Source organism: Suncus etruscus, chromosome 8, assembly GCF_024139225.1.
Source record: "Suncus etruscus isolate mSunEtr1 chromosome 8, mSunEtr1.pri.cur, whole genome shotgun sequence".
NCBI lineage: Eukaryota > Metazoa > Chordata > Mammalia > Eulipotyphla > Soricidae > Suncus > Suncus etruscus.
Window position 1 is genome coordinate 4,040,986 of NC_064855.1, and position 11,371 is coordinate 4,052,356.

The following is an 11,371-nucleotide window of genomic DNA, read 5'->3' on the forward strand; positions in this document are numbered from 1 at the left end:
CCTCAGGGATATAGTCCTGGCTCCGCACTCAGAAGTCGCTCCTGGAAGGCACAGGGACCATATGGGATGCTGGGATTCGAACAACCATCTGTCTTGGGTTGGCTGTGTGCAAGGCAAATGCCCTACCACTGTGCTATCACTTGGGCCCCCTTCTTGCTCTTTCTTAATAATTTTTTTGGTTTTGTTTTGTTTTTAGGCCACACCCGGCAGTGCTCAGGGGTCACTCCTGGCTGTCTGCTCAGAAATAACTCCTGGCAGGCATTGGGGACCAAATGGGACACCGGGATTTGAACCAACCACCTTTGGTCCTGGATCAGCTGCTTGCAAGGCAAACGCCACTATTCTATCTCTCCGGGCCTCTTCTTGCTCTTTCTTAAGGAAAACAATGAATGGGCTGGAGATATAGTATGAAGAAAGGGCATTTTGCCTTGCATGCAGAAGGACAGTGGTTTGAATCCAGGCATCCTGTAGGGTCCCTCGAGCCTGCCAGGAATGATTTCTGAGCCTAGAGACAGGAGTAACCTCTGAGCGCTGCCAGGTGTGACCCCAAAACAACAAAAAACCAAAACCAAAACAAAACAAAATAATTAATGTAATATGTAGAGTTGGAAAGTCCTGCCCATCTGCAAGCAGCCATGTTCTGTCATGAAAAGGGACCTGCTTCTGAGGCAAACACAAGGGAGGTTTGCAGAATTGTCATCCCGTCTCCTTCATACACGTTCAAATTTTGTGAGAGTGGCAGCAGGTATCCGACCTGCAGTCTTGGCCTTGGTGAAAGTGAGCCCACTGAACCCATGAACCCTTCACTTACACACAGTCCATGCATGTACTCTAAACTCTGCCTATTCCTGATCAAAAAATACTAAAACAGGGCAACAGCAACCCAATAGACTCAGTAAAACATGGAGTGAAGAGAGAGGGGACGCATCCTTAGTGCGGCAGTAGGTAAAGTCCATCTCCTAGAAGAAGTTTCAAAATTTCTCGATAAAAATTTCTGGGTTTGGTTGGGGCCGGAGAGGTGGCACTAGAGGTAAGGTGCCTGCCTTGTAAGCCTTACCCAAGGAAGGACTGTGGTTCAATCCCCCGGCGTCCCATATGGTCCCCCAAAGCCAGGGGCAATTTCTGAGTGCTTAGCCAGGAGTACCCCTGAGTATCAAAAGGGTGTGGCCCAGAAAACAAAACAAAACAAAAAATTCTGGGTTTGGGAGGACAAGATGAGCTTCTGCTGACATGAATCCGAGTGACTCCTGTTATCATGAGACAGGGAATGCGACTGTATGTCACTGACAAACATATTCACACTCAGAGGCCACAATTCCAAAACTGCCTTTGGTTTAATCTGAGAGAGATGAGCGAGTGGAAAACACAAGTCACTACACAACTGAAGTTTATTACACACACCTTAGAATTAAAGTGATCATGTACAAAACCAGACAGAGGTAGAGCTGACTGGTAGAGCAAGGTTAAAAAGCCCAGGTGGATGCCATTGATGGTGAAGACAAAGGAGACAATGGTAAAGACAGAGGAGAAAGTATCTTACCACAGAGCCTGCTGCCTACACCCTCTCACAAGTCTCTCACCTCATCACCTGATGAAGGTTGGGTCAAGCCATAAGAATTTTCCACAATGCACCATCTGTAACTTATCTTGGACCTTCAAGCCCAACACCATCCATCACTATCTGATCTTTCACTTCCAGAGTAGATGCTTTTCGAGACTCTACAGTTCCCAAAATTCCAGCAAGGGCAGAGAGGGAGAATAATGTGTGTCTCTCATTTAAACACTAAGTCTTGTTTGAGGTCTAGAAGTCATGACAAGGGCTCAGCTTAAGCAGCAATTGCTGTGAAAGGGAAAAGCTGCTCCAAACATACCAAGAACTGACATGCAAACGAGGCCAGAGGAAACAACTGAAGCATCTAACATTGAGCCAGAAGTTTTGAGGTTTGTTTTGTGAGTTGTTTTTTAAAGTCTGTAGTATAAAGGTCAATATATGAAAAGTCTGAGTCATTTTGGGGGGGGATGAAAATGAAGCAGTCTTTGAGGCTCTCTCAGGGCTCCCAACATTTCATCACCATGACCACTGTGGACATGTCTAGAGTATGTCCAGTGTCAAGATAGTGTGATTGGAAAATGCCGGAGACACAAAATCCCTGAGATCACCTTTCATGCTGTAGCACTGCAAAAGAATTGGACCTTCTTGGGGCACGGAAGAAAGAGAAGGGAGGGATCGATCCCATGGACACACGGTCTAAAACGCAGATCGTTAAAGCAAGAACTAGGGACACTTTCTCCAGGCCTCCAACCAGGCTTTAGCACACGGGCTAGAATCCAGGGCAGAAAGCCCTGGAGTAAAAGGTCTACCCTCAGCCCAAGTGAATTCAAACCAGGTCCCTTCCCCACTCCCAGCCTTTTCCTCATTTGTAAGAGAAAGGAAGTGTCTTTGGCGCTTCTGATTCTGCAGAGTGGCTGCCAGGATCAAAAGAGAAACTGCTTTGTAATGGGAGCTGCCTCCCTCCGCAATAAAGTGCTTAGAGCCTACAGCCGGTTACAGTATCATTTATGCAAATACGGGTGAGGGCATTAACTATAATTCACCCCAGAGCAGCAATAAACAGCTTCAGAAGCATGGGCACAATAATCATGGCTCCCTTTTATGGGGCCATAACTGCATCCAGGCGCTAGGCTGGGTATTTCACGAGCAGCACGAGCACGGAGGAACTCCTCCTTGGAACAGGGAGTTATCCTGTTGTTATCAACAACTTCCGCAGTTGAGGACGTCTAGGACCCTTGTTCAAGAGTTTGCAGCAAGAGAAAGGCCACAGCCTCCAATTCCATCTAGGTAACTGTCAATGCTCACAGTAAAATGCTGTTTCCAGTGGGGGTGAACTTGGAAAGACCCAAAACCCTTCATCTGGCCAGCAGCAGCAGCAGGAGGAGAAACAGAGAGAAGCTTGCAGGCCACATCTCTCCTGACCGTTGGAAGGGCTCGCCACCACTGTCTCTCAAAGAAATCCAACCGGGTGAGATCTGGGCTGCCTTCACCCTGAGTGTCTGTACCCAGACACATATACCAGACTCCTCCCCTCCTGGCTCTGCCAGGTTGAGGGTACCAGGTGAAGCCATGCTCTGTGCCCCAGCCCATGGCCCCACATGCCCAGATGAAGTGAGGAGAGACAGGGAGGCAGCTGGAACCCATGGCATGTCCTGGCCCAGTCAGTCCTTGCAACCTGGCCTCGGTGTGCTGCAGGAACATAGTTCGCAGAGAATGTACTCTGAGGGAGTAGGCTTCGGGACAAAAGGTGGAGCCTGCAGACTTCACAGACCTGGGTGGCAGCCCCAGCCGGCTCCCAGAGTCCCCTTTATCTGCCATGACTACAGCTGCTCCTTCAACCCCGTATAAACAGATCCCGTGTTCTTCCTGGCATTCAGGGATGAGATGAGGATTAGGAAAACTCCTCTAAGTCAGATCCTGAAACCTAGGAAGGCACCAAGTTTAAAAAGGCCCTAAGTGCCTGAGGGAGAGTTTTTCAAAAGCTGTCTATTATTGCAGGACCTTTTGCAAACAGCCTGGCCTCTGCTGAGTGGGCAGCTTGAAAAAAATGACACCTGTAAGAAAGGATGCTTGAAAAAAGTAACCCGTACTCACAGGCATTAGGGCCCTAAAAATCCTTGGTTGCCCGTCCACGAGGCATTCAGAATCTGTTTATATGGAGGATGATGTCACCTTTTTCTTTATTTTTTTTCCCAAGTGGGTCCTGGGCTCAGTGCCAGGGTCCGAGACCCTGGTGCTGCTCTGCCTATGGGGGTGGGATCCAACCTAAGGCCTAACAGCTTAGAGACTACCAGTTGCCCTCCCAATCTCTTTGCTTTCATAGGGGCCCCCTGCAGTGCTGGGGGTTCCAGAAGCCCTTCTTGGAGACGACCAGGTGCAGACTCATGGACCTATGCTCAGGCTGAAGAGGGAAGGGCTGAGGCCTAGCCCTGCTTGCTCCCAGGAGCTGGACACCTGGGTACAGCTACTGTTCTAATGACCAGCAGGACTGGACCATCACAGAGAATACGTCAAGCCACCTTTTCAGCTTGGGGGCTGCACAATTTTGAGTGAGACATGTAGAAAGTAAGCCCTGAGGTCTGGGCTGCCACACCCCCCTTTTTTTTTATTTTTGGCCCATACCTGGAAGTGCTCAAGGGTTACTCCTAGCTCTTTCCTCAGGAATCACTCCTGCAAGACTTGGAGAACTCTATGAGATGCCGGGGATCAAACTTAGACAAGCCCCCTACCTGCTGTGCTATTGCTCCAGCCCTGGGCTGTCTTTTTCCTTTCCTTTTTCACCACAACCTTTAATAGCCAGATGGTTTCTAGGGAGTGTGAGTAAAGCTAGCTTGTGGCAAAACCAAAGGCTTTTAAAAATAGGGGTCCAATACCTTGCTGCCAAATATCACGGCAGGTATAGCAAACCCTCTTCTGAAAGGCACTCGGGGCTTTCTCTTCTCTAGGGACTGGAACTTTCCCACAGAAGTTTTTCCCCCACTGATGCTCCTGCCCTGTTGTTAAACCAATGGAGCTGGTCCCGGGTACAGGGGTTCAGGTGATGCTCCCAGTCTTGCTGGGTACAGACAAGGGGGGACAGCAAGGACGACAACTTTCTAGGGCCAGAAACAGGGGGTGCGACATGCCTGGGAGTACCACTGTGTCTGCTCTGGGGCTTCCAATCAGCTTAGACCAAATAATTCTAAACAAGGTGCTGGCCTTAGTGAGTCCTAGAGCAAAGGGAAGGACTGTCCGGACAGCCTGTATCATTCTAACTAGAGACACCCAAGAAAATCACAGCATGGAGGGAAGCCTTCCCACCCCCACCCCGAGGCTTCTTCCATGGAACATACAGAGCAGCAGCAGGCCTAGGAAGATACTGTTCTTGTCCCACACAGATCCAGTTGCTGGGAATGAAGTTAGGTTGGATTCAGGGCTGCGGCAGCTCATGTTGGAGCCCTGCTAGTGGCCCCATAGGGAAGGTAGAGGAAGGATTCGGCTGTGTGTGGTCTGGGACACCTTGGATGGGCATAAACTGTGGGCACCTCTGCCCTTTCTGTAGACGTTTCCTCTCTTCTTGGACACCTGTGCTTAACATCATACTCGGATGGGACCAACTGAAGGGCTAAGCCGAGAAGCGCCTGCTCTTGGCTCAGACGATGCCCAGTGTCCGACGTGGCTTGGAACATAGACACGTTCACCCAATCCAGCGAGGGATCCATAGGGCCCAGTGCCCCAGGCTCCTCAGCAGGTATCCAGCTGCTTTGTCAAATATCTCCACCTGTGGCCTCCAGAAATGACCAGCACCCTGAGAGCAGAGGCCAGGCCAGCACACAGTGTTCCAGCCAGAAGCCACAGTACTCTGAGGTCACATCGTGTATCCAGCAGATGAACAACCCTCGTGGCCACAGCAAAGCTTCACCTTAAGGAAACTGCTTGGGTACAGAACGGAACAAGAATCCTAGATAAGGCGCACAAGTCCTGTTCAGACACATCAGCGGTACCTGGGACATCTGTCTGCAGGCAGAGAGGAGCACGCCCTGGGTCTTCACATAGGTGAGCACTGGTCTTGCCGCCAGGGACCCACAGGCACAACTCAGATCCTTCCGGCTTCAACACAGCAGCTGCCACCGGAAAACAGCGGGAAAGCCCTGCCCTGGAGCCCTCCCACAGGCTTCTGAGCTGCTCCCGACTGGACAGTAAACACACAGTGAGGGCCAGAGAGATAGCACAGCGGTAGAGCATTTGCCTTGCATGCGACTGACCAGGAGGGACCTGGTTCAATTCCCCCAAGTCTGCCAGGAGCAATTTCTGAGTGCAGAGCCAGGAGTAACCCTGAGCATCGCTGGATGTGAACCCCCCAAATAAAAAAACAAAAAACAAAAAGATAAACACATAATGAGAGTTGCCTCTCTGATTGGCCACAGTGCCCCAGGTCAGACCCTTATACCCAAACATCATGATCCTCCTGTTCCTGATTCCTCATGCAGTGAGCTCTGTTCAGGGCCAGGAGGCTGGTCTGGAGAACACGAGATACTTGCCAGGTGAAACCTTCATTGCTCTCTCTCTCTCTCTCTCTCTCTCTCTCTCTCTCTCTCTCTCTCTCTCTCTCTCTCTCTCTCTCTCTCTCTCTCTCTCTCTCTCTCTCATCTCTCCACAAATATGCAGCTAGCTGGGGACAAGGCAGGAATCAGAGCACAGCTGAGCAATGAACGGCCACCCTCTGGCCCAGTTCTCCATCCCTTCAGTCCATGGAAACAGCTTCAGTTTTCTTGTTCGTGGGGTGGAGCAAAGGTCGCTTGCTCCTCAGATAAAAGCGTGTCTGGCTGCAACTGAGTCTGGCTGCAACTCATCAGCTGGAACATCTGCCAGTGAAGCAGGATGTGTGCAGCACTGCCCAGTCCATGTGTGGGGACCTTCCAGCACTATTCATTAAACTGTTCCTCTCTAAGACAAAGTGGGTGCCTTGGGGAAAGTGTTGGAAGAACAGAACCTTGACATATGACCTAGCTGCCATGTAGACCAGGATGGGGGGGGGTGTCAATGACTTTCACATTTCCTCTGGGCCTTTGGAGATTTATGGCAGAGCTAAAACCAACCAACAGCAACAAACTAAGCACAAACAATAAGCATAGCCACAGAACCTCTGCCATGGACACTCATTGGTCCTGGCGGAGGCCACCGAGAGCCCAGGTCTGTCTGGGCCTTAACCCTGATTATAGACACAGGCAGCCAGAGGGGTCAACCTAAAGATAGGGTAATGTGTGTGCTGCTCACAACCTTGCAAACACACAACCCCAAGGCAACAGAGTCTGCGGACACATGTTGGGCACCAGCGGCATCCCAGTGGGCAGAACAGTGGCCAGTTCACCTTCTTGCAATGGAGACAGTGGCTCTCTCCTCTTGAACTGTCACCTTTTCAAGTGCTCCTGTTAGCTGAGAGTAGCGCGAAGGTCCTGGGCAGATAGGAACCCTCCCTCTCCTCCCCTCCCCTGCAAACCAGAATGAAATAGGGCAGTTCTGCAAGGTGCAAGACCGCTCCTACAAATAGTGCCACCACCGCAGTGCATCTGGGTGGAAGCTTCACACCCAGACCAGCTCTCCCCTATCTGCTCTCCCCTCTGCTTCTTCCTTCTCCCCTCTCTCTTTTCTCTTTACCTCTCCCCTCACCTCCTCTGGATTCTAAATTGTTCATTGGCAACTTGATTATCATCAGTTAAAACTACCAGGGCACTCTGGCAATGATTTAACTCATTTGATTTCTTAAGCTCACAAGTACCGTTTCAGACTATCACTGATCAATAGCATTGAGTTTTCCCGATCTGTGCAGATGGTGTTTCTAATACTCTTCTAATATCTCCATTCCCCACCGCCTCTCCACTAAAAAATAATGAACAGTCCAAGACACCTCACACCACTCTGGTTTCACTCCTCTTACCCAGGACTTCCTAGGACTTCACGGACACACAAGGACACAAATGTCTCCTTAACTCGACAGTGCTGAGTTTTGTGCGCCAGCCAATCCCTCTATTCACAATAAAAGTGATTTCGCCATCTCAAAGCCACAGCTGAAAGCTTCAATACACAGTTAATCCCTGGAAAAACTGGTCCTCTGGCTTGCGGTCGAGCAGTTTACTACGAGTAACTCTAGAATAGAGATTCACATTTCTGCTGGGCTCCATTCCCCAGCCCCCACCACCAGACTGTCCAGAAACACGCTCCTTTTTCTCGGCTTGGCTGTTGGGACAGAAGAGTGTGTGGTGATGTGTCCTCAGTCACTGTCAGTTAGTGACCAGATGCAGAGCAGCAAATACCCTGCAGCGCACACACACACACACACACACACACACACACACACACACACACACACACACACACACACACACACCTGTTGTTTTTTTTTTTTCTTCTACAATGCATTGCAGACAAGGTCCCATCTAAGCCAAAGATGACTTGGAACCGCTTACCTAACACTCCCAGGAATAAACTCACCACAACAGAAAAAGCGCTTGTGTCTGACAAAAGGCAGCGATTAATCATGTACATGGAAGTTCTGAACTGCACGGAGCTGAAGCCATTCAGAGCCACAGTTTACTCAAACACACTTCTCTGGAGAATGACTGAGCACCGAAACACGTTGACTAGGTCCCGACCTGTCTCTGCAACCTCTGAGTTTGGACCCGAGTTAAGTCAGGGTCTGATGGAGGCCCACAGAACTCAGCTTGCCTGGGAGTCAGAATTAGAAGAAGTGGCTTGAAGTTCATTCTTGTGTCACATGTGAATCTCAGGCAACAGGAAAAGGCTGCCACTGTAGATTTCTTGCCACCTGACACACACACCCCTCAAGTCCAGACTAGCTTTCACCCTCAGACAGCAGCACTGAGATCATTTCAGAGAGAAAGGACAGTCCTGGAGACTGTGCAGATCTGGGGAATTCACTGCAGGTGACCAAGTATGCCCTGGCCCCAACACCATTCCGGACCATCCCATACATGCCGGAACCAGTGAGAAGATGGATTGTCCTTTAGCCCCAGTTCTTCGGGCCCTCTGCCCTGAAATGTAATTCAGAGACTGAGTTGACGTGATGGTGAGCAGACTAGGCCCCAGGGTGCCCCGTGAACAAGAGGCTATGAGGTCGATGAGGGCTGGGATCTGCCTCTGCTCCCAACTGAACAGGACTGAACCAGGAAGCATAAAGACAGTTGCATCTGACACACACACACACACACACACACACACACACACACACACACACACACAAGTTCGAGGGCACCAATTTCACCAGCAATACACTCGTCCTGATCCTGCCATCACTGAGCAGAGGGGCTGGCACAGGGCAGGTACAGAGAGAGAACGGACACCCAAGGAGCCTGGGAAGAGCTAGGAAGGACACAGCTAGGGGCCCCTGGATCGGCACAAAGTCCTATTCTGGGGAGTCCCACGGCAGATTATAAATTCACTGGGACGTTTGTGCAGGTCACTCCTCTTGACAGAACAGCCAGGATCCCTTCATCCACGCACCCCTCTTTCCTTCCAACCCTGAACTGCTGGGCCTCCAAGACCCCAACATCTGCCCCACTAACACCCCGATAGTGCCTACCCAGGAGCTGGTGCCAGATCAGCCCCACTGTGTGTCCCTCAGCCACACACCACACCCACTCATCCCTGAGGCTTCTGAAACTTCCATGGCCACGCACCCAGCCTGGCATTCCCCAAAACCAGACTTGACACCAAGCATGAGCAGGGAGGGGTGCCCCATCTCCAGCTCCTATACAGGAGGGCCCCAGAGGTGTGGCCTCGCCTGGGGGGGGAGGTGGGGGCTCTCTGTACACTTTGAGCTCTGCTGGCCCTTCCTGAGAACCTGAGGTCTCCAATGTTGGAATCTGAAAGATTTCCAGGCGCAAGTGAGCGGTCCTGGGGGGTGGGAACATTGCAAGGAGACAGAGTGGATGAACCTGAACAGAACTTTCTGGACAAGCCCTTTGGAGATGGGGGCTGCATAGGTGTCATGTCCAACCCCCTAAACTTCCTTCCTTCCTTCCTTCCTTCCTTCCTTCCTTCCTTCCTTCCTTCCTTCCTTCCTTCCTTCCTTCCTTCCTGCCCTTTGGAAATGGGGGCCGCATAGGTGTCATGTCCAACCCCCCTAAACTATCTAACTTCCTCCCTCCCTCCTTCCCTCCCTCCCTTCCTTCCTTCCCACCATACAGCTAGCTCACGAATCCTGATCGAGGCACAGGGGTACCTCCAAAGGGAGCATCAGGCCACAGGGATGTGTGTGTGTGTGTGTCTGTGTGTGTGTGTCTGTGTGTGTGTGTGTATGCGCGTGCCAGCATACAGCTGGCTCAAGGGTCTTGGGGGAGCCTTTTGCCAACGCAGGACAGGGGCACCTCCAAAAGGGGTATCAGACCACAGGTGTGTGTGTGTGTGTGTGTGTGTGTGTGTGTGTGTGTGTGTGTGTGTGTGCGTGCGTGCCAAGCATACAGCTGGCTCACGGGTCCCAGGCGAGGCGCAGGGTCACCTCCAAAGGGGGCATCGCATGGAGCCACAGGGGTGCCAGGCCAGTGCAACCAGGAGCAGGAGGACCAGGACTACCTCGGAAGCTTCCCATGGCCCTTTCCCTTCCCATCCCTCCGCACCCGGCCCCCCCGTGCGCTCGCCAGCCACTCGGTCCACTCACTCACCGCCAGCAGGGCCGAGTGCCGCGGGTCCCCGGCGTTGGGCAGGGCCGTCGGGGCGGGCGCGCGGGCGTCCGCGTTGCGCGGGGGCTGCGGGAGCGGGTGCGGGCGCGCGGGGTCGGGCTGCGCGCTGCTGCGGGGCTGGCGGGCGGCCTTGCGGGCGGCCTGTCCGTGCTGCACGAGGCTCAGCAGCTGCCGCGTGCTCTGGCGCTCCCGGTCGGAGCTCTCGGCGCGGCCGCGCTCGTAGCGGCCCTCGCAGCTGCGGTGGTGACGGCGGCACACGGCGATGCGCGCCCGGAGGCGCTCCACGATGGCGCTGTGCACGCGGGGGCCGCCCCCGGGGAGCCCCGCCCCGGGGGTCACCCCGGGGAGTCCAGCCGCGGGGGGCTGCGGAGGCGCCGCCGTGTCCCCCATGGCACGGGGCGCGCGGGGATCTCAGCGCCCCGGAGCGCGCGCCCCTCTCCAAGCCGGGACACCCCGTTGGACAACCCTTAGGGCTCCGTCAGGGTCCTCCGGACGCTCCTGGGGACCCCTCTGAGTGTCCCCCGAGTCCCCCGCTGTGCCACCAGGCGCCCCACCGTCCGGGGCGCGCGGGGCTCTCGGCTCTCCAAGCTGCGCTGCGTCGCGCTCCTCTCCGGGGCTCACCAAGTTGGCACCGCGCGCGCGCCTCGGGGTCCGGCGGGCGATCGGGGTTTCGGGGGCGGCCGCATGGCGCTTGGGGGGCCGGCTCGGGCTCGGGGCGGCGGGCTCCGGGGGTCCGTGCGCGCTGCCCGCTGTCCGCCCGCGCCGGCGCCGCACCACAGGCTCGCATTGTGCCCAGGGACGCGCGCCGGGCCCGGAGGCGGGGCGGGCCGGGACAGGGCAGGGCAGGGCAGGGCAAGGCAGGGCCGGGCGGCTCCCTCTGCCGGGCAGCGGGGGGCACTGCGAGGCGCCCCGAGACGCCTGGGTATTGGGAAGCAAGCTGGGTTCCAGGGCAGGCGCACCCCACCCCTTGCCACCCCCCCTGCGCCTTGCCATCGCTGCCTGCCTGCCTCTGTGTCTCACTGGTTGGTGCCCAGCGTGGTGCCCACCCGGCAGAACTTTGGCCCTAGGGGTCACCTGGTGCTTGTCCCGACCCGACCTGGATGGAGGGACTGACAGCTAGCTGTTCCCGTAGAGAATGTCC

At 54.0% G+C, this 11,371-nt stretch overlaps 2 protein-coding genes across 2 annotated transcripts in view; both read right to left on the reverse strand.

Moving 5' to 3' along the window:
- MAML2 (mastermind like transcriptional coactivator 2) overlaps window positions 1-10,620 on the reverse strand; it is an 81,843-nt gene extending 71,223 nt beyond the window's left edge. Inside the window, exon 1 of the mRNA XM_049779021.1 lies at window positions 10,213-10,620. Coding sequence (XP_049634978.1) covers window positions 10,213-10,620 — 408 coding nt within the window. The remainder of the gene's footprint in view (window positions 1-10,212) is intronic.
- MTMR2 (myotubularin related protein 2) overlaps window positions 1-11,371 on the reverse strand; it is a 176,522-nt gene that overhangs the window by 108,655 nt on the left and 56,496 nt on the right. The gene's annotated exons all lie outside the window — the stretch shown is intronic.